The 24,934-nt window shown below is 39.5% G+C and overlaps 1 protein-coding gene across 5 annotated transcripts in view; it reads left to right on the forward strand.

Annotated features, from left to right (window-relative positions):
* Positions 1-24,534, forward strand: part of VAMP7 (vesicle associated membrane protein 7) — a 105,779-nt gene extending 81,245 nt beyond the window's left edge. For 2 of the 5 annotated variants that reach the window (XM_082447881.1, XM_082447883.1), the window contains one exon: positions 23,540-24,534. In XM_082447881.1, the coding sequence (XP_082304007.1) occupies positions 23,540-23,557 (18 nt within the window). In that variant the 3' untranslated portion in view covers positions 23,558-24,534. Of the gene's footprint in view, positions 1-17,987 lie in introns of all 5 variants that reach the window. The other 3 variants (XR_014259067.1, XM_082447880.1, XM_082447882.1) reach the window with 3 other exon arrangements.
* The last annotated feature ends 400 nt before the right edge of the window (positions 24,535-24,934 follow it).

Genomic DNA, 24,934 nt, shown 5'->3' on the forward strand with positions numbered 1-24,934 from the left:
CCAACACTCCCCCCACATCAAACCAGAATAATATTTCTTATTTGCATACACAATTCTATGATCCATTCACAAAAAAATAGGTGTACTAGCCTTAATCTTCTCAATTCTAATTTTAGCAATTGTCCAAATACTTCATACATCAAAACAACAGAGTATAACATTCTGACCTCTTAGCCAATATTTATTCTGAGTACTAGTAGCAGACTTATTAACACTAACATAAATTGGAGGACAACCCATTAATGACTCATTTATTATCATTGGACAACCAGCATCTATTCTATACTTTCTTCTAATACCACTAACAAGCATTATTGAAAACAACCTCCTAAAATGAAGTCTTTGTAGTATATTTATTACTCTGGTTTTGTAAACCGGAAAAGGAGAACGTATTTCACTAAGACTCAAGGAAGAAGCTCCAGCTCCACCATCAGGACCCAAAGCTGAAATTTTACTTAAACTATGCCCTGAACAATTTGCTTATGGGACATAAACACTATCTTTAAGTAATATATAAGTATTTAAAAATGACATCATAAAAACTAACATTACTATGTATTTGTGCATTATGTGCCCTCCCACATATATAAACACATAATATGCTTTATCATACATGGTACATATATGTATAATTGTGAATTAATTATCTACCCCATGCATATAAGCATATACCTCAGTCCATTAGTATTACATAACACATTAAAACAGTTCAATCCATATTAGATTCCAGCCCCTAAGGATATTCATAGGGATAATTGACGTGATTAATATTACATAGGACATACATTTATTAATCATATGTACCACATAAAGTCAAATCATTTCCAGTCAACATGTTTATCATAACTGATAACGAGAGCTTAATCAGTAAGCCATAATAAATCATCAACCCGCCCACAAACATGCCTCTCTCTTTGTTCTGGGCCCATGAACCATGGGGATTTTTGTAAATGAACTATATCTGGCATCTGCATCTTACTTAAGGGCCATCTCACCTAAAATTGCCTACTTGTTCTACTTCAGTAAGACATCTTGATGGACTAATGACTAACCACCCCATGTTAACACATAACAGGTTTCATGCATTTGGTATTTTTAAATTTTGGGGGTGCTGTGACTCAGCTATGGCCATCAGAGGCCTTAACACAGTCAAGCAACTTGTAACTGAGCTTAAATTGAATATTATTTACCAACATAAGCAACTATAATGTGTTATTGAGTCAATGGTCACAGTACATAGAGCAATTACACATATATGTACATATGCACATGCGTTTCAGGTAAATAGCTTCCTTAATCAAACCCTCCTACTTCCCACTAAATCTCATATTTTGTATGCCATTATTGCCCTGCCAAACCTCCCAAACAAGGCAAAGCATATAACTACACAGGAGTCAACTAACTCATCTAACAAACATATTGCCCTTACCTCACCAACCCAAAGTTAGTATAACTACAAACTAGCCTCCTCATAATACCAATTACCTATAGAAGTCTTATATAGAAAGACATCCCCCTAGATCTGCCATTTACTTCAAACAAAATAAATAATAAAGTACATTTTAATACTCTGCATAAGAAAAAATATTAAATATTTCAATACTAATTTCAACACAACCCAAACTACTAAACCAAATACCAATATATCACTTAAATACAGAAATCTTATATGTACAAAGTCCTGCTTAACCTGTAATGTAGCTTAATAATTAAAATGAAGCACTGTAAATGCCTAGATGAACTTATTAACTCCATAAACACATAGGTGTGGTCCCAGCCTATTAATTTCTTATAAAATTACACATGCAAGTATCTGCGTCCCATTGAGAATGCCCTTTAAATCATAAAAGATTAAAAGGAGCAGGCATCAAGCACACTAAAAAGTAGCTCACAATGCCTTGCTTAATTTCGCCCCCATGGAAAATAGCAGTGATAAAAATTAAGACATAAAAGAAAGTTTGAGTAAGTTATATTAACTAATTAGGGTTGGCAAATTTCATATCAGCCACCTTGGTCATAAGATTAACCCATATTAATAGAAATACAGCGTAAAGCATGTTAAAGATTACCCCAAAATAAAGTCCTAGCTAAGCTAAAAAGCCCTAGCTAAAATAAAAATAAGCTACAAAAGTGACTTAACATTTTTGATTATATGACAGCTAAGATCCAAACTGGGATTAGCTATCCCACTACACTTAGCCCTAAATTCAAATAATTATAACAACAAAATTATTCACTAGAGTACTTACTAGCATCAACCTAAACCTTAAATGACCTGGTAGTACTTCATACCCTGCTAGAGTAGCCTGTTCTATAATCGATAAACCCCAATAAACCTCACCAAACATATACACCACCATCCTCAGGAAACCCTAGAAAGGAACAGTAGTAAGCATAATTATCAGACATAAAAATGTTAGGTCAAGTTGTAACTTATGGAATGGGAAGAAATGGGCTACATTTTCTACCTCAAGAATATAAATAATTTATATGAAAGTTTTTATGAAATAAAACCAAAGGAGGATTTAGTAGTAAATTAAGAATAGAGTGCTTAACTGAATCAGGCCATGAAGGACACACACACACTGACTGTCACTCCCCCTCCAAATACTGATAACTTCATATGCCAGCAATAAGTTCCAGACATACAAGGGGAGATAAGTTGTAAGGAGGTGAGCATACTGGAAAGTGTGCTTGGATGAACCAAAGTGTAGCTTAAAGAAAAGCACCTAGGGACTTCCCTGGTGGCACTGTGGTTAAGAGTCCGCCTGCCAATGCAGGGGACACGGGTTCGATCCCTGGCCTGGGAAGATCCCACATGCCGTGGAGCAACTAAGCCTGTGCGCCACAACTACTGAGCCTGCGGTCTAGAGCCTGCGAGCCACAAGTACTGAGCCCGAGTGCCACAACTACCAAAGCCCGCACACCACACTACTGAAGTCCGTGCACAGCAACGAAGACCCAACACAGCCAAAATAAAAAAAAAATAAATAAGAAAAGAAAAGTACCTAGTTCACACCCAAGAGAGTTCATACTGCATGAACACTTTGTACTACAAGTAGCCCAAACTTCCCACCAAATTCAACTATCATTAAGTAAATTAAATAAAACATTCATTCAACATCTAAAGTATAGGATATAGAAATTTAAGTCTGGTGCTATAGATAAAGTACCATAAAGGAATGATGGAAGAAGTATTAAAAGTAGCAAAAACTTACCCCTTTTACCTTTTGCATAATGATTTAACTAGAAAACTTTAACAAAGAGAACTTAAGTTAAATACCCTGAAACCAGACAAGCTACTTATGAACAGTTTACAAGAACAAACTCATCTTTATGGCAAAATAGTGAAAACGATTTATGAGTAGAGGTGACAAACCTAACAAGCCTGGTGACAGCTGGTGGTCCAGAAAAGAATTTTAGTTTAACTTTAAATATTACTTTAAAAACATAACTTTTAACATAATTTTAAATGTTATTATAAAAAGGTAGAGCTTCTTAGATATAAGATACAACCTTCCCTAGAGAGTATGCATAAATATCACCATAGTTGACTTAAAAGCAGCCACCAGTTAAGAAAGCATTCAAGGTCAACAACACATTCATCTTAATACCAATAGTAAATAAACCAACTTCTAATTTAATACTGGACTAATCTATTAATTAATAGAAGCAATACTGTTAATATGAGTAACAAGAAATATTTCTCCATGCATAAGCTTATATCAGAACAGATAGCCCACTGATAGTTAACAATAAACCTAAACTAATACTTAATCTATTCAAACACTGTTAACCCAACACAAGTATGCATTTAAGAAAGGATTTTAGAAAGTAAAAGGAACTTGGCAATCAAAAACCCTGCCTGTTTACCAAAAACATTACCTCTAGCACTTCTGGTATTAGAGGCACTGCCTGCACAGTGACATCTCTTTAATGGCTGTGGTATCCCAACTGTGGAAACACAGCCTAATCATTTGTTCTCTAAAGAAGGACTTGTATGACTGGTCACACAAGGGATTTACTGTCTCTTTTAATCAGTGTAATGGACCTTCCTGTGAAGAGGTGGAAATAAGATGAGGAGACCCTATGAAGCTTTAATTAATTAATCCAAAAAATAAACAATAAACTTTAAGGGCTAACATCACTTTTTTTTTTTTTTTTTTTTTTTTTTTTTTTTTGCTAACATCACTTTTAACGGATTAACAATTTTGGCTGGGTGACCTCAAAGAATAAAACAACCTCCGAGTGATTAAAATTTAGACCAACTAGTCAAAATGCTTTACCACTTATTGATTCAAAATATTGATCAATGGAACGAGTTACCCTAGGGATAACAGCTCAGTCCTCTTCTAAAGTTCATATCAACAATAGGGTTTATGACCTCAGTGTTGGATCAGGACATCCCAATGGTGTGACTGCTATTAATGGTCTGTTTGTACAATGATTAAAGTCCTATGTGATCTGAGTTCAGACTGGAGTAATCCCAGTCGGTTTCTATCTATTATACATTTGTCTCAGTATGAAAGGATGAGAGAAATAAGGCCCACTTTACAAAAGCGCCTTCAAACTAAATGATGATAAAATCTACATTCAATTAATTTATACATACCCTACTGTAGACAGGGTTTGTTAGGGTTTGCAGAGCCCAGCAATTGCATAAAACTTAAACCTTTATTCCCAGAGGTTCATGTCCTCTTCCTAAGAATATGTTTATAATTATCATTCTTTCACTAATTACCCAATTTTACTCGCCATAGCATTCCTTACATTAACTGAATGGAAAATCCTAGGCTATATTCAAATCCAGAAAGGGCCGAACATCATCAGCCCCTATGGATTATTACAGCCCACTGCTGATGCAGTCAAATTATTTATTAAGGGACCACTATGAACATCAACATCATCAATTTATATGTTTATTATTGTGCCAATGCTAGCCTTAACCCTGGCTCTCACAAATGAATTCCTCTTCCTATACCTTATCCACTAATTAATATAAACTAGGCATACTATTTATTTTAGCCATATCAAGCCTAGCCATTTATTCCATCCTCTGACCTGAATGAACTTCAGATTCAAAATATGCAGTAATTGGAGCTCTATGAGCAGTAGCACAGGAAACTTCATATGAAGTAACAGTAGCAGTTATTCTCTTATCAGTCCTATTGATAAATGGATCATTTACACTTTCAACAGCAATTATTACACATGTCGACTGAAAAAAAATGCACAACGTGAGAGTTGTGAGTTAAGTTTTATTTGGAGCAAAATGAGGACTATAGCCCAGGAGACAGCATTGCAAACAACTCTGAAAAACTGCTCCAAAGAGGTAGGGAGGAAGGTCAGTACATACGTGATTTTGCAGAAGGCTGCTGCTAGTCTCATGAAGCAGATGTCACCATGACAGATTTTAGTGCTTTTCTAGATATGAGGAGATGCAAGAATTGGGCTCATAAAATCTTCTCCTGAAAATATCTAACTATCTGAAGGCCTGTTCTGCCAGTTTTTCCCAGAGCACAGAGGGCCTCATTCCTGATCTCTGCCCTGAACTCCTTTCAGGGGTTGTTGAAAGTCAGTGGTCTCAGCAGCTTGTGAGTTAATCCTTGTAGAGATAGGCGGCAAGTGCCAACCTTTATTTGGCACACAAGAACACCTGTAACTAATTTTCCTCCTGACCCCATCCAGAAATCGATTATCTCTATTCTAGCAGAAATCCAATGGAGCCCCATTTGATTTAACAGAAGGAGAAACCTGTATTTGTCTTCAATGTAGAAAATGTAGCAGGGCCATTTGCTCTGTTCTCCCTATCAGAATATGTCAATATCATTATAAGAAACATTTTCATAACAATCTTATTTTTAGGAGCATTTTGCATTTCCCACATACCAGAATTATATACAACTAATGTCATCATTAAAACACTCCTAACAATCTCCTTTCTATGAATTCGAGCATCGTATGTACAATTTTGATAGGATCAACTTATACATCTCTTATTTTTTTTAAATTTTATTTTATATTGACATATAGTTGATTCACAATGCTGTGCCAATCTCTGCTGTACAGCAAAGTGACTCAGTTATACACATATAGACTTTTTTTATATTCTTTTCCATTATGGTTTATCACAGGATATTGAATATACTTCCCTGTACTATACAGTAGGACCTTGTTGTTTATCCATTCTATATATAATAGTTTACATCTGCTGATCCCAAACTCCCAGTACTTCCCTCCCCTATACTGCTCCCCCTTGGCAACCAGAAGTCTGTTGCCTATGTCTGTGAGTCTGTTTCTGTTTTGTAGATAGGTTCATTTGTACCATATTTAGATTCCACATATAAGTGATATGATATGGTATTTGTCTTTCTCTTTCTGACTTACATCTCTTATAAAAATTTTTTACCACTAACATTAGCCCTATGTATTATATATGAGAGGTTTCATCACCTGTCATCACATCAGGCATCGCACCACAAACATAAGTAATATGTGTGAGAAAAGAGTCACTACGATAGAGTAAATAATAGAGGTTTAAATGCTCTTATTCCTAGAATCATAGGAATTGAAACTACCCTTAAGAATTTTACATTCTCCATGCTACCACATAACACCACATGCAATAGTAAGGTCTGCTAAATAAGCTATCGGGCTCATACCCCCCAAAATGTTGTTGTATATCCTTCCTGTACTAAGAAACCCTATTTTTACTATCATTCTACTGACCATCATCTCAGGAACCATAATTGTAGTAACAAGCTCACACTGGTTACTATTATCCCCATTCTAATAAAAAAATTTAACTCATGAGCTATAGAAACATTCAACAAATGTTTTCTAAAACAATCCACCACATCGATACTACTTATAATGGCTATTATCATTAATCTAATATACTCTGGTCAAGGAACACAATGAATAACAAAAATCTTTAATGCAGCAGCATCCACCCTCATGACAATCGCCCTTGTCACAAAGGTAGGACTTTCCCCATTTCACTTCTGAGTGCCTGAAGTAACACAAGGCGTTCCATGAACAGCAGGCCTGATGCTATTAACATGACAAACTTGCACCCCTATCAGTTTTATACCACATGTCACCATCCATCAACCTAAACATACTATTAATCATAGTGATATTATGAATCATAATTGGAAGCTGAGGCCGACTTATCCATACTCACCTAGAAAAAATTAGCCTCCTCATCAATTGCCCATATAGGATGCATAACAGCTATTATAATGTATATTCCAAATATAACAATCCTAAACATACTAATTTATATCATAACAACACTACCTTCTTATTTATGCCCAGATCATGTACTACAAGAGTATCATTATCACACACACGAGATAAAACACCTCCCATCACAATCCTTTTCCTCACCATTATAGTATCATTAGGACATCGCCCATCACTATCAGGGTTTTTGCCCAAATGAATAATTATTCCAAGAGATAACAAAAATGACAACATCATTCTACCAACACTAATAGCCATCACAGCAGTCCTCAGCGTATATTTCTACTTGCAGCTAACATACGCCACATCACTAACTATATTCCCTTCATTACACAACACAAAGACAAAACAACTTGAACATACAAAGAAATAACCTTCCTATCATTACCAATCATAATACCCACACGATTACTACACACAACACCCATTCTATTGGTGCTGGACTAGGAATTTAGGTTTAGTTTAGTTTAGACCAATTTAATTTAGTTTAGACTAAGAGCTTGCAAAGCCCTGAGCAAGTATAATTTACTTAATTCCTGAAAATAAAGATTGCAAGACTCTATCCTACATCAATTGAGTGCCAATCAAAGACTTTAATTAAGCTAAATCCTTACTAGATTGATGTTCTTCCACCCCAAGAAATTTTCATTAATAGGTATGTACTCTAGTCAACTGGCTTCAATCTAATTTTGCCATCAAGGAAAAAAAGGTGGGAAAAGCACCAGCAGAACTGAAGCTGCTTCTTTGAAGTTACAATTCAATTTGTTGATTCACCACAGTGTTTGGCAAAAAGAGGGCTCAATCTCTGTGTTTAGATTTACAGTCTAATGCTAGCTCTGTCATTTTACCTCTGTTCATACACTGCTATGTAAAGTTAAAATAAGGAAGGAATCGAATTCTTTTCAACTGCTGTCAAGCCAACACCATAATCATTATTTCTTTCTCAATAAATGAGATAATAGTAAAAAATTACATAACTTTGTCAAAGTTAAATCATAGGCAAAAATCCTGTGTATCACTAAGGCACATCCATTTCATCTAGGCTCTCAAGATGCAGCATCATCTATTATGGAAGAACTTTTACATTTTCATAATCACACATTAATAATCATTTTTAAAATAAGTTTTCTCGTCCTCTATATTATTTCACTAATATTGACAACTAAACTGACTCATATGGGTAAAACAGATGCACAGGTAAAGAGAAGTTGAACAATTTGCCAGCCATCATTGTAATCTTAATTGCCCTATCATCATTGTGAATCCTTTGCATGATACATGAATTCAATAACTTTTCCCAAACCATAAAAACTATGGGTCAGTAATGATGCTGAAGCTACGAATACACAGATTATGAAGATTTAAATGTTGACTCCTCTATAATCCCCACATCAGATCTAAAACCAGGAGAATTATAACTAATAGAAGCCAATAAGGGACTTCCCTGGTGGTCCAGTGGTAAAGAATCCGCCTTCCAGTGCAGGGGTCGCGGGTTCAATCCCTGGTCAGGGAACTAGATCCCACATGCTGTGGGGCAACTAAGCCTGCGTGCCACAACTACTGAGCTCGCACGCCTCAACTAGAGAATAGCCTGTGCCATGCAACAAAGAGCCTGCGCGCTGCAACAAAACATCACGCATGCCTCAATGAAGATCCCACGTGCCGCAACTAAGACCTGACGCAGCCAAAAAAATAAACAAATAAAATAAATAATAAATATATAAAAAGAAATCAATGGAATTAAAAAAAAAGTCAATAAAGGAGTAGCATAGAGATAATCATCAAATGTTAATTTCATCTGAAAATGTTTTCCACTCATGAGCTGTTCCTTCTTAGGCCTAAAAAACAGCTGCTATCCCAGGACACCTAAATTAAAGAATCCTAATATTGACAGGACCTGGCGTTATGTTGTGGACAATGATCAGTAGAGGTTGTTTTCCTGCATTCAAAGACAGGACAGGAGGAGATGGCTGAGATGCAGGGGTGAATTTGGAGCCCATGGGGGACGTGCTCTCTGAGCTCCACGACAGAAACAGGGCCTCTGGGATCCCAAACCACCCATCATGCCCTCCTGAGCGGAGTCTTGGGAACATTATGTGTTGGTGATGAAGTGGCCTGAGCTCTTGTCACAGCCCTGATGCTGTGTCCAACATGGGCCCCATGCTCTTGGGACCACACCCCGCAGTCTATGGGTCCACCCTGCAGGGTCCTTCCTGCCACAGGAGTAGAGACCACCCAGCAAGCAGCCCCCTCCCCAACTAACAGGAAGAGGGGAGGAGAGCAGGGGCACCAGAGGAATCTCGCTCAGACAATACCCCAGGGGTGCCAGCGAGGACAGTGATGATACAGATGAGGCATAGCCCAAGAGACTGGACCAGAGGACCCAACAAGCAGCTGGTCAGGTCCTGGCTCATCTGCACCCCGGACACCCTGTCCTTCATACACACCCTTCCTCATACACCCTCTCCCTAAATGCAGATTCTTCAGATGTAAACAGGCACAGCTTCAGACTGAAAGTCAGCTCTTCCAAAATGATCCCTCAGCAAACACTGCAGGATTCCACTCAAATGGGGGCCCTGGAGTTGACAACTCATGGACCGAGGTGGATGGCAGTGCCGGGACAGTGGGAGGGAATGGGAGTGAGACTTTCGTGGTTGTGGAGTTTTGGTTTTACAAGATGAAAATTTCTAGGAATGGTGTGATGGCTCCACGAGAAGGTGACTATATCTGATGCCTCAGAAAAGTGCACTTAAAATGGTGATGATTGTAAAGTGTATGCAATGTATGTTTTATTTCACTTAAAATAAAATAAATTTTTTAAATGATGTCTTATTAATTGGGATTCCAATTAGACTCCCCTTTATCACAAATGTGTGAGGCCCAAGCACCATCCCTCACCTTGGGGGCCATAATGGTACCATCCCATGGCACGTGAGGGACCATTCTTAGGGGGGCTAGTCTGTGATACCTGAGCTCTGTCCAGGGGAACCCAGATAGTGGTGACCCCCCTCCCAGATTAGATATACAATATGCTATGATATTAATATGATACCACCAAGGGTTATTTGTCACTCAGCAGAACACAGAGCAGCAACTCGCTCAAACGTGCCTGTCCTCAAATGAATGTGACAAGATTAAGACAAGAAAGGGGACCACAGGTTAGTCAGGGCAACAGCCTGAATTCAGATGTTGGAAATCTCAGAGGGCACAAGACACACTGCAGCCAAAAAGCAGATGTACACATGATCCTGACCCATGCAGGTGGCGTGAGACCCACACAATCCCCACACTCCCCACCTGGGGTCACCTGTCCACACTCCCTAGGGTGACCCCACCTCCCCAGACACTGCACCTGGGATCACACATACACTCACCAGGGCGATCCTCACCTCCCCAAACCGCCCACCTGGGGTCACACGTCCACACTTACCAGGGTGATCCCCACCTCCTCAAACTGCCCACCTCGGGTCACACGTCCACACTCTCCAGGGTGACCCTCAGCTCCCGAGACCCTGAACCTGGGGTTACCTGTCACACTTACCAGGTGACCCCCACCTCCCCAGACTCCACACCTGGGGTCACATATCTACCTTAGTCAGGACACCATGGCTATGCTAAGTGGGACCATATGTGTGAACAAGGCAGGTTCCTGGACCTCCTGGGACCCTAGAAAGAAGTGTAGGGTCCGTCTTCTCTCCCCACACTTGGCCCAGAGAAGTCAGTCCCCTCCTGTTTCCACTTTGGTTCTATGTTATTTTAATTGTTTTTAACGCTTTCATGCTAAAGTTGAACACACAACCTTGGTTCTGGCAGGCTCAGCCCTTTCCTTTCTCACTGAGGTGATGAGAAAACTCATGGGACAGGAGGACTGAAAAAGGAGGACAGGCCCAGAGAGTGGGGATGGATGGTCGACCGGAAGGACAGTGCAGAAGCAACCTCACCTGCTGCCCATCAGCCTTAAGCCCAGGTCCACATGCCCTGCAATCAATTCACCAGGTAAACCTGCCTCCCTACTCGCCCTGTGCATGCTGGTGAATTGGAAAAATTACCAGGTAGCACACCTGAGGAATCTCCATGAGGCCTAGGGAAGGTGAACCTCACAGGGATGAGAACTGAGGCCTCTACCACAGCACTGACCCTCAGCATGCATCCCCTGGAAGGGCCAGGTAACCACACTCAGAGAAGAGGCTGTTACCCAGACAAGCACATCTCAGGTCCAGACCCCAGACATCTGAGCACTGACATTTGGATGCAAGCACAGAGCTTCACAGTGCTGAGGCCAGGCCAGGTCTCTACCTAGGTCTCCACATCCACCCTGAGGCTCCCGGGACTGAGGCAAGGCTGGGTCTCTACCTAGGTCTCACATCTTAGTGTATGCAGAACACTGTCAGGTCTAAATGTACTTGGTGTAAAAAAGATGGTAAGGTCTAAATTTCCCAGCATAGACAGAAAATATTCTGGTCTAAATGTTCCAGTATAGACAGAACAAGCTCAGGTCTAAATGTACTCAGTGTAGACAGTACTTCATCAAGTATCAATGTGCTCAGAGTGAAAGAATACTGTTAGGTCTAAATATACTCAGTGTACGGCTTCCCTGGTGGCACAGTGGTTAAGAATCTGCCTGCCAATGTAGGGGACACGGGTTTGAGCCTGGTCCAGGAAGATCCCATATGTTGTGGAGCAACTAAGCCCATGCACCACAACTACTGAGCCTGCGCTCTAGAAGCCCATGAGCCACAACTACTGAGCCCACGTGCTGCAACTACTGAAGCCCATGCACCTAGAGCCCGTGCGCCACAACAAGAGAAGCCACCACAATGAGAAGCCCGTGCACCGCAACAAAGAGTAGCCCCCATTCACTGCAACTAGAGAAAGCCTGCACGCAGCAATGAAGACCCAATGCAGCCAAAAATAAATGAATAAAATAAATAAATTAAAAAAATAAAATAGTTAGATAGCCTCATCCACCAGAGGGCAGACAGCAGAAGCAAGAAGAACTACAATCCTGCAGCCTGTGGAAGAAAAACCACATTCACAGAAAGATAGACAAGATGAAAAGGCAGAGGGCTATGTACCAGATGAAGGAACAAGATAAAACCCCAGAAAAACAACTAAATGAAGTGGAGATAGGCAACCTTCCAGAAAAAGAATTCAGAATAATGATAGTGAAGATGATCCAGGACCTCGGAAAAAGAATGGAGGCAAAGACCGAGAAGATGCAAGAAATGTTTAACAAAACCCTAGAAGAATTAAAGAACAAACAGAGATGACCAATACAATAACTGAAATGGAAACTACACTAGAAGGAATCAATAGCAGAATAACTGAGGCAGAAGAACGGATAAGTGACCTGGAAGACAGAATGGTGGAATTCACTGCTGCAGAACAGAATAAAGAAAAAAGAATGAAAAGAAATGAAAACAGCCTAAGAGACCTCTGGGACAACATTAAATGCAACAACATTCACATTACAGGGGTCCCAGAAGGAGAAGAGAGAGAGAAAGGACCAGAGAAAATATTTGAAGAGATTATAGTCAAAAACTTCACTAACATAGGAAAGGAAATAGCCACCCAAGTCCAGGAAGTGCAGCGAGTCCCATACAGGATAAACCCAAGGAGAAACACACCAAGACACGTAGTAATCAAAGTGGCAAAAATTAAAGACAAAGAAAAATTATTGAAAGCAGCAAGGGAAAAATGACAAATAACATACAAGGGAACTCCCATAAGGTTAACAGCTGATTTCTCAGCAGAAAATCTACAAGCCAGAAGGGAGTGGCATGATATACTTAAAGTGATGAAAGGGAAGAACCTACAATCAAGATTACTCTACCCGACAAGGATCTCATTCAGATTTGATGGAGAAATCAAAAGCTTTACAGACAAGCAAAAGCTAAGAGAATTCAGCACCACCAAACCAGCTCTACAACAAATGCTAAAGGAACTTCTCTAAGTGGGAAACACAAGAGAAGAAAAGAACCTACAAAAACAAACCCAAAACAATTAAGAAAATGGCCATAGGAACATACATATCGATAATTACCTTAAACGTGAATGGATTAAATGCTTCAACCAAAAGACACAGGCTTGCTGAATGGATACAAAAACAAGACCCATATATATGCTGTCTACAAGAGACCCACTTTAGACCTAGGGACACATACAGACTGAAAGTGAGGGGATGGAAAAAGATATTCCATGCAAATGGAAATCAAAAGAAAGCTGGAGTAGCAATACTCATATCAGATAAAATAGACTTTAAAATAAAGAATGTTACAAGAGACAAGGAAGGACACTACATAATGATCAAGGGATGAATCCAAGAAGAAGATATAACAATTATAAATATATATGCACCCAACATAGGAGCACCTCAATACATAAGGCAACTGCTAACAGCTATAAAAGAGGAAATCGACAGTAACACAAAAATAGTGGGGGACATTAACCTCACTTACACCAATGGACAGATCATCCAAAATGAAAATAAATAAGGAAACACAAGCTTTAAATGACACAATAGACCAGATAGATTTAATTGATATTTATAGGACATTCCATCCAAAAACAGCAGATTACACTTTCTTCTCAAGTGCGCACGGAACATTCTCCAGGATAGATCACATCTTGGGTCACAAATTAAGCCTCAGTAAATTTAAGAAAATTGAAATCATATCAAGCATCTTTTCTGACCACAACGCTATGAGATTAGAAATGAATTACAGGGAAAACAATGTAAAAGACACAAACACATGGAGGCTAAACAATACGTTACTAAATAACCAAGAGATCACTGAAGAAATCAAAGGGGACATCAGAAAATACCTGGAGACAAATGACAATGAAAACACAACGATCCAAAACCTATGGGATGCAGCAAAAGCAGTTCTAAGAGGGAAGTTTATAGCTATAAAAGCCTACCTCAAGAAACAAGAAAAATCTCAAATAAACAATCTAACGTTACACCTAAAGGAACTAGAGAAAGAAGAATAAACAAAACCCAAAATTAGCAGAAGGAAAGAAATCATAAAGATCAGAGCGGAAATAAATGAAGTAGAAACAAAGAAAACAATAGCAAAGATCAATAAAACTGAAAGCTGGCTCTTTGAGAAGATAAACAAAATTGATAAACCATGAGCCAGACTCATCAAGAAAAAGAGGGAGAGAACTCAAATCAATAAAATTAGAAATGAAAAAGGAGAAGTTACAACAGACACCACAGAAATACAAAGCATCCTAAGAGACTACTACAAGCAACTCTATGCCAATAAAATGGACAACCTGGAAGAAATAGACAAATTCTTGGAAAGGTATAACCTTCCAAGACTGAACCAGGAAGAAATAGAAAATATGAACAGAGCAATCAGAAGTAATGAAATTGAAACTGTGATTAAAAATCTTCCAACAAACAAAAGTCCAGGACCAGATGGCTTCACAGGTGAATTCTATCAGACATTTAGAGAAGAGCTAACACCCATCCTTCTCAAGTTCTTCCAAAATATTGCAGAGGAAGGAACACTCCCAAACTCATTCTATGAGGCCACCATCACCCTGAACCCAAAACCAGACAAAGATACTACAAAAAAAGAAAATTACAGACCAATATCACTGATGAATATAGATACAAAAATCCTCAACAAAATACTAGCAAACAGAATCCAACAACACATTAAAAGGATCATACAACATGATCAAATGGGATTTATCCCAGGGATGCCAGGATTCTTCAATATACGCAAATTAATCAATGTGATACACCATATTAACAAATTGAAGAAGAAAAACCACATGATCATCTCAGTAGATGCAGAAAAAGCTTTTGACAAAATTCAACACCCATTTATGATAAAAAACTCTCCAGAAAGTGGGCATAGAGGGAACCTACCGCAACATAATAAAGGCCATATACGACAAACCCACAGCAAACATCATTCTCAATGGTGAAAAACTGAAAGCATTTCCTCTAAGATCAGGAATGAGACAAGGATGTCCACTCTCACCACTATTATTCAACATAGTTTTGGAAGTCCTAGCCACGGCAATCAGAGAAGAAAAAGAAATACAAGGAATCCAAATTGGAAAAGAAGAAGTAAAACTGTCACTGCTTGCAGATGACATGATACTATACATACAGAATCCTAAAAATACCAGCAGAAAACTACTAGAGCTAATCAATGAATTTGGTAAAGTTGCAGGATACAAAATTAATGCACAGAAATCTCTTGCATTCCTATACACTAATGATGAAAAATCTGAAAGAGAAATTAAGGAAACACTCCCATTTACCATTGCAACAAAAAGAATAAAATACCTAGGAATAAACCTACCTGGGGAGACAAAAGACCTGTATGCAGAAAACTATAAGACACTGATGAAAGAAATTAAAGATGATACCAACAGATGGAAAGATATGCCACGTTCTTGGATTGGAAGAATCAACATTGTGAAAATGAGTATACTACCCAAAGCAATCTACAGATTCAATGCAATCCCTATCAAATTACCAATGGCATTTTGTACGGAACTAGAACAAAAAATCTTAAAATTTGTATGGAGACACAAAAGACCCCAAATAGCCAAAGCAGTCTTGAGGGAAAAAAACGGAGCTGGAGGAATCAGACTCCTTGACTTCAGACTATACTACAAAGCTACAGTAATCAAGACAATATGGTGCTGGCACAAAAACAGAAACATAGAACTATGGAAGAAGATAGAAAGCCCAGAGATAAACCCACGCACCTATGGTCAACTAATCTATGACAAAGGAGGCAAGGATATACAATGGAGAAAAGACAGTCTCTTCAATAAGTGGTGCTGGGAAAACTGGACAGCTACAAGTAAAAGAATGAAATTAGAACAATCCCTAACACCATACACAAAAATAAACTCAAAATGGATTCGAGACCTAAATGTAAGACTGAACACTGTAAAACTCTTAGAGGAAAACATAGGAAGAACACTCTTTGACATAAATCACAGCAAGATTTTTTTGATGTACCTCCTAGAGTAATGGAAATAAAAACAAAAATGAACAAATGAGACCTAAGGAAACTTCAAAGCTTTTGCACAGCAAAGGAAACCGTAAACAAGACGAAAAGACAACCCTCAGAATGGGAGAAAATATTTGCAAACGAATCAACGGACAAAGGATTAATCTCCAAAATATATAAGCAGCTCATGCAGCTCAATATTAAAGAAACGAACAACCCAATCCAAAAATGAGCAAAAGACCTAAATAGACATTTCTCCAAAGAAGACATACAGATGGCCAAGAAGCACATGAAAAGCTGCTCAACATCACTAATTATTAGAGAAATGCAAATCAAAACTACAGTGAGATATCACGTCACACCAATCAGAATGGCCATCATCAAAAAATCTGCAAACAGTAAATGCTGGAGAGGGTGTGGAAAAAAGGCAACCGTCTTGCACTGTTGGTGGGAATGTAAATTGATACAGCCACTGTGGAGAACAATATGGAGGTTCCTTAAAGAATTAAAAATAGAATTACCATATGACCCAGCAATCCCACTACTGGGCATATACCCAGAGAAAACCGTAATTCAAAAAGACACATGCACCCCAATGCTCATTGCAGCACTATTTACAATAGCCGGGTCATGGAAGCAACCTAAATGCCCATCGACAGACGAATGGATAAAGAAGATGTGGTACTTATATACAATGGAATATTACTCAGCCATAAAAAGGAACGAAATTGAGTCATTTGTTGAGACGTGGATGGATCTAGAGACTGTCATACAGAGTGAAATAAGTCAGAAAGAGAAAAACAAATATCGTATATTAACGCATGTATGTGGAACCTAGAAAAATGGTACAGATGAAATGGTTTGCAGGGCAGAAGCTGAGACACAGATGTAGAGAACAAACTTATGGACACCGAGGGGGGAAAACCGCCGTGGCGTGGGGATGGTGGTGTGCTGAATTGGACGATTGGGACTGACATGTATACACTGATGTGTATAAAATTGTTGACTAATAAGAACATGCTGTATAAAAAAATAAATAAAATAAAATTCAGAACTTAAAAAAAAAATTACCAAAGAGGACAAAGCAGGGAAGTAAAAGCATCTCTTCTTAGGTAGACAGGACACCTTCAGAGTAAATGTTCCAATGTTCCAGTGCAGACAGAACATAGCCAGGTATAAATGTACTTAGTGTAGACAGATCACTCTTGGGTCTAAATATCCCAGTGTAGACAGGATATGGTCAGGTCTAAACATACTCGGTGTAGACAGAATATGGGAGATCTAAATCTACTGTGTAGACAGAACTTGGTCAGGTTTAAACTAGCTTAGGGCTGCTCTCCTAGGAGGACAGGTTATACAAGTGGGTTCTCTCATCTCTGGACAGGGGGCTCACTCTCATGTGGGAACTAGGACATACATTGCTTGGAGACTAAATCAACATCGGGCTCCACACTTCACTCACATCAGGAAACGGAACGAAATCTCTCTGTCATTAAACATTTTGGCATGCAAAACAAAAATGTTACCAATTTCTCTGGCCACATTATGGTTGGGATCCAGGGAAGAGTAAAGTATGACTCCATGTTGGATGTGCTTCTTTTACTTTAACCTTTGCTCTCCGTTGCTTTTTGTTACTATAATCACTAAAAGGATGTTGACTATAGCTCTTGGCATACATAATGGCCTACCTTGGGTAATCCTGCCCCTCTGCCTGAATGTTAAACTAAAGTGCCTTTGTTCCACTCACAGGGAGACATTCTGACCCTACCCACTTGTGAATAGCTGCAGAAAAGAAGAAATGAAGACATCCCCTCCCCGAGGCTGACCAAAACCAGGAGATATTTTGCAAGACTTATGGCCTTTTTACTTTACTTCCACATATCCTCCCCCTCTCTGTTCTATAAAATAAACTGGCATGCAGACCCCAGTAAGATGGTACTCTAGGACATTAGTCCACCATCTTCTCAGACGCCTGGCTTTCCCAATAAGTCACTGTTCCTTGCCTCAACACCTCATCTCCTGATTTATTGGCCTGTTGTGTGGTGAGCAGAGCGAGCTTGGACTCGGTAACAAATTTGGCTTAGCCAGCCAGTAGCCTTCCTGCTCGTGGCTAGCCGGTCCTGGTCAGGGAATTTTAGGGTAAGGCCCTAGCAGCTGCTGGGACCATTTGTCCTGAAGATCTTCCCTTCAAAACTCCGTGAAGCAGCACCTGCTGCCCCAGCGCTTGGCAGTTGAAGCAAGGAAACTACAAACTTCTGCTAGTTGATGGACTCGATTTTGGAGGGTAAGTCACTCTGGTGTGCACCCCAGGAACATATTCCCTCCTTAATTTTGGCTTTTCCTTTATGGGACAAGCCAATTTGTTTGGTCTGGGTACCTGTTGGAGAGGGGAATTGTTGTTGGACTGTACCTGATTTGGGAACCGGTTCGTTGGTTTTGGTTTTGGTTTTGTGTGCATCGATGCTGTAATTTATTTGGGCTTTTGTGTTGGAATTTGTTTGGGTCTTTTGTGTTTTGGTGTTATCAAACTTATAAAAATGGGAAATACTCCATCTATCCTGAAGGAGAGCCCTTTGGGGCGTATATTAGATAAATGGGCAAAACATAGCTGTGATGGTGGACTAAGAAAGACATGATGTACTATTGTAATAGGGTGTGGACTCAATATATGTTAGGATCAGAAGAGCGATGACTCCTGAATGGCTCACGCAATTATTATATGATCTTGCAATTAGAAGTGTTTTGCAAAAGAGCAGGGAAAAGAGATGAGATTCCATGTGTAGAAGCTTTTATGCTATTGCATCAGGAGGAAAAGGAATCAGAGGGCTGCCGCCTTATGGTGCAGTGGTCTGAAAGAAAATCCAAGAGGGGACCTAGACAAAAGAGCTTAAACAAAATTCAGGAGATAAAACAAAAACCAAATGAGGATCCATCCTCATTTGGATTTCTACAGTTTCTAGAAAGGATTTACCAAGATAGAGTTTCTAGAAAGGATTTATCAAGCTTATAGGCGGTACACAGATACAGACCCTGAAGCCCCTGAGAACATAAGGATGGTAAATATGACCTTCATCTGGCAAAGCGCGCAGATATAAGAAGAAAATTATAGAATTTAGATGGTGCATCTGGAATGAACCCTTCTCAATTAGTAGATGTTGCTTTTAAAGTATTCAAAAACAGGAAACAATGACAGAAGCAAGAAGATGCAAAATGGAATGCAGCCTTTCTGGCAGTAGCATTGAATTCCCAGAAGGGGAGTAACCTAAAGGAAGGTAAGCCAACACTGGGGAAGGAACAATGTGCTTACTGCAAGGAGGAAGGGCATTGGAAAAAAGATTGTCCTAGATTAAAGAAGAATAGAAGGAGGACAGGAGCCTCTCATATGTTAAAAAGAGAGGAACACTCTGTTAATGAATGAAGAGGCTAGGGGAGTCCCTTAGACTTGAGGCGTCTGATTGTAATTTCCCCACAGGAGTCCTGGGTAACTTTGACAGTGAGGAACAAGTTGATTGACTTTCTGATAGATACGGATGTCACATATTCTGTGGTAAACACCAAGGTGGCACAGAAAACATCTCAGTCTATCCTGGTCAAGGAAGTTTCTGGGGAAGTACAAAACCGTTCGTTCTTACAATCTCTAGAATGCCAACTAGGGGACCTCACCCTGAAACATCCAGAGTGTCCAATCCCCCTTTTGGGATGAGATCTCCTTTGTAAAAGGAATGCTGGGACACCTAATCTAAAACAATATTCTCTGAGACAAGAGTCCCAAAAGGGAATTCAGCCAATTTTGGAAAAGTTTTTGAAAACAGGACTGATTAAACTTTGAAGGTCCCCATATAACACCCCTATCCTACTGGTCAAAAGGCCAAACTCAGCAGAGTATCGCTTTGTCCAAGATTTGAGGGCTATAAATCAAGTAGTCCAAGACTTAAACCCTGTGGTGCCTAATCAATACACTCTGCTCACAACTGTTCTGGGAGAATACGGCTGGTTCTCAGTCCTGGACTTAAAAGATGCCTTTTTTCTGCATTCCTATTGCAGAAGAATCACAGCAGCTAAAAGTAAAACGTTCCAACGTAGGTAAATGGGTATGTCAGTCCTTCAATATCACTGAGGTAGCCACCCAATTCTTTGAAAAAAAGAGAAAAAACTGTCCTTGTTTTACAAATCTAGTCTTTACAGGGCCAGAGGTGTGGCTCCAAAAATAATCCGAAACCCACCAATCCTTTTACCACTCCTCAAACCTTCCCTATTTATCTTAAGAGGCTTGTAAGTATTAAACAAAGGGGAAACAAAGTCATCCTAGGGGAAACTTGCCTATATCTTTAAGATGCAAATGTCCTACCTGGTCTTCTCAGGAACCCTTTACCTCTGCCATCTTTTTAAAATGAAAATTTTGAAAAGAGGGTAAAGTAATTTAGAAATTGACTTGTCAAGGATAAACAGAAATCCTGTGTCTTTTCCGTAAACATTAGTAAAAAGATTTAGCCATCTAGACAAGTGAGCTTGATTTGTTCCATTGCCAGAAACCCAATTTTAATACAACCGCTTTTGTAAACTGATGGGTTTTACATGCTGTACCTGACTCAGGGCTGAAATTTTGAAATGAGAACTATGAGGTCTCTCTGTTTGTGTGTTTGTATGTGTCTATGTGTGTTGTGGATGTATGGTATTACCAAAATTAATTCGTAAAAGAGCTCTACCTAATTGACTTTAAAAAAAATTAAGTGCTTATATAAATACTCAGGAATATAAAACTGGACAGAATGAATTTTAGGTTCACGTGATCTAGAAAATATTCAACATTAAACTGATATCTGGTATTGAAGGTGGCTTAAGCTTGTTGATCTAATTAATATAGACATGTCTTCAGAGTCATTAATATTAAGCATAATACTTTTTTGTGCGTAGGAATCAAATAAGACCTTATTACATCTGTTGCAAGGAAAATAACTTGATATGGTGAAACTTTAAAGTAAATGTAAACGAGAAAGAGCTTTTAGGTAAACTCTATATGAATAATTATGTTCTGAAAATTATCTGAAGTAGTCTCTCCAGATTTTGGTAACTATTCCTTGCCTCTTGGTTTTCACTAGAAATTAAGGTTTTTAAGAGTTGGAGATTCTAATTTAAATATGTAATTAAAACTACTAAAAATAATGAAACATTTCACTATATAATAGGAAAGTGGGATATATGTTTTGAGTAAAAAGGAGTTTTATGCATGGTCAGGCTGAGATTGGATTAAACTTAATTGGGTAAATAGATTTTGTTATTAAAAGTAGACTGGTGCAGGACCAGATTTTGTTCCTCTTTGCTAAGAGAACAAGTTTACTTAGAATGCTGCTTTTGATAACAGATTGTGTGAACTATCTTGCCTTTAACTGAGCTGTATTTGTTCTTAAATTTTCTATCTGACCAAATGTTTAAAAAATATTTTTTTGATATTTTTGATGATTTTCCTATCAAATTCTAATTAAAGTTCTTTTGACTTCAGCTAGCTTTGGGATGCTTCAGAGGGCTCCTGAGAGCCTTCCCTATTGTGTAGGTTTTGCCTGTGGCAGAGTGTTGGTTGGGGTTTTCCCTTTTGAACTAGCCTTGGTCATTCATTCAGCTTCATCTCCAATGGGGCATTGGTTGGGGTTCTTCCCTTTTGTACTGATGGGGCACTGGTTGGGAATCTTCCTTTTTTGGGGCTAGGGAACTGTGACCCTGAGGCACCTCCGGTGGGGGCGGGGAGGAATATATATATATTAAACTGACTAGAATTGGTCGGTATGCTAAATTACATGGAAAGCATTGTCAAATGAATGATAAGCCTCCTCAGATTGTACAGTATGAATAAATGTTATTGATATAGACATTCTAAAAATTATATAAAGTTTCTGAAATTTGCATATATCCTGGTATAATTTTATAGTTTTAATTGTTATCTTAAAGTGTTGTATGTCACAACAACTTGGATAAGCTTCTTTGCCAAGAAGAATTGTAATCAGATCTTTAATCTTGCCTTTTTAAGACCTTTATCATTCATAGGCAGCTAAGGTGATGCTTTGCAAAACGGCCACATCTTCAAGAAGGCTCATAGGGACTTCCCCGGTGGTGCAGTGGTTAAGAATCTGCCTGCCAATGCAGGGGACACGGATTTGAGCCCTGGTCTGGGAAGATCCCACATGCCGCGGAGCAACTAAGCCTGTGTGCCACAGCTAGTGAGCCTGCACTCTAGAGCCTGCGGGCCACAACTACTGGGCCTGCATGCCACAACTACTGAAGCCCACACACCTAGAGCCCATGCTCTGCAACAAGAGAAGCCACCACAATGAGAAGCCCGCGCACCGCAATGAAGAGTAGTCCCCGCTCGCAGCAACTAGAAAAAGCCCGCTCGCAGCAACGAAGACCCAACGCAGCCAAAAATTAACTAATTTATTAATTTTTTAAAAAGAAGGCTCATAAAAAGAATTTTTTTAACAAATATAAGTTTCTGATAGCCTTTAGATAATGCCATTAGACTGGGTAACAAATGACAAAACTAATGGGAAAACTGATTACTTCATCCAGATCAACAGGAATTAATTACATGGAACTGAGTGAACTGATTAATATGATTTATAACTTTGTGACTTTGGGAAATATACTAGCCTTAATCTTTGTTTTCCAGAAAAACCTTTTCTCTTATGCTATGACCTACAACAAGTTGATAAAGTATACCCTTGTAAACAAAGGTGAAACATTTATCTTTTTCTCTCTACCTGATCCTGCCAGAATTTGGCTTCTCCAGCTAGCTCTCCTGTGGACTTGATGGTTTACTGTAACTGGATTACAACTAGTTATACTAAGCATTGTTTTAATTTGTTCTTTGTTTCCAAATTGTTTATGTTTTGTGTCTCCCTACTGCACTATGACTTTGTCAATGTTACTAGCTGCATTACTTATATACTGTCTATTTTATAAGATTGTTGTCTCTTAGAGTACCCAGTATGTAACCAGGCCTCCAACACAATTGATGATAGCTCAACATCTTGAGGAAATAGATCACATTTATGACTCTTATAGAATAATTGTAATAGGGTGATTCTAAGTATGGGAGGAAGCAATAAGGGAAAACATTTCCTGGATCATAATAGACTAGAAAGACAGAGGATACAGAGAATCTTTAATTATCATCAGGGCCTAATCTGGAAATTAGCACCTGGAGTGGCATATCAACAAGAATTTTCACCTGATCTTGGATGAGCCTCCCAGTGCTGTGGGACAAAACTTGGTCATGAAATGTCTCCCAAATATTGGTTGAATTCCAGACCAAGAGGAGGATCTGAGAAATGGAATATTTCCTGCCACAGTCATCGGTGATTGTAGCCCTCCAACATGAGCTGGTGAGCCCTGTGGAAGGAAGAATGCCTGCCATCTAGCAGCCATCAGACTGCAGCCACTCCCTATGGTGAGCCTTGAGGAAACTCAGGATGTGAAAATACAGGATTCAGGCCCCAGATAGCTGAGGTGCATATCAAAGGAATGATTTCAGTGAGCCCAGACTCTTGCATTTTCCCATACAAAGAAAAATGCTAAACTCCTTAACCTGAGATTGCAATTTCCTTACAGTTGGACAAGGGTGGGTTAATCTACTTGTTTAATCCTATTCAACTGAACAACACAGCATCAGGTTCAAAGAGTTGAGAGTTTCACTATTTACTAAAAATTCTAAGAATTATTCCCTGCACAAGGCTGATCAATTCTATTCCGTGATCACTCCTCGTCAACCCTACACCACAGGAAGCAGTTAGAGTGGTCATCGCCCCTTTCCCCACAAGATTGTGGAATGGACATTGACTGTGGGGAATTGTAACAGGGAAGAGCAAAATCTGACTCCATGTTGGATCTGTGTCTTTTACTTTAACATTTGCTTTTAGTTGCTTTTGTTATTATAATCATTAAAAGGATGCTGTCTATAGCTGTAAGCATACATAATGGCCTGCCTCGGGGAACCCTGCCCCTCTGCCTGAATGTTAAACTGAAATGCCTTTGTTCTGCTCACAAGGAGACGTTCTGACCCTGCTCACCTGTGAATGGCTGCAGAAAAGAAGAAGTTATCACATCCCCTTCCTGTTGCTGGCCAAACCGGGAGATATTTTGCCAGACTAATGGCCTTTTTACTTTACTTCCTTAACTCCTCCCCCTCTCTGTTCTATAAAAGAAACTGGCATCCAGACCCTGATAAGATGGTACTCTAGGACATTAGTCTGCCACCTTCTCGGATGCCTGGCTTTCCAAATAAAGTCACTATTCCTTGCCTCGACATCTCGTCTCCCAATTTATTGGCCTGTTGTGTGGTGAGCAGAGTGAGGTTGGACTTGGTAACAGGGTGAGCAGGGAGCTTCATGTAGTGCAGCCCAGGCTCCTGCAAGGACAGACCAGAAGTGGCCTGACTCCAGCGTCCCAGGCTTCCAGCAGGAGGCAGCTGCACTGGAAGCCTGGGCAGAACAGTGCATCCCATGGGCTGACTCTGGGTGTAGCGCATTCAGGGTCACCGAGAGCCCCACACTCAGGTCCTGCTTCCCAGCAACATGTGTGTGGGGGGGCCTGATGGCTCCTATGGCTCCTGGTCAAGCGACTTCCTGCACTAGTATGATGCCCAGAATGGACACCGCACTGTCTTCTTCAAGGGAAGCCACCCAAGTGGAGAACCCACAGGCTGA

This window comes from Balaenoptera physalus (assembly GCF_965194825.1).
Source record: "Balaenoptera physalus genome assembly, chromosome: X".
Taxonomy (NCBI): Eukaryota; Metazoa; Chordata; class Mammalia; order Artiodactyla; family Balaenopteridae; genus Balaenoptera; species Balaenoptera physalus.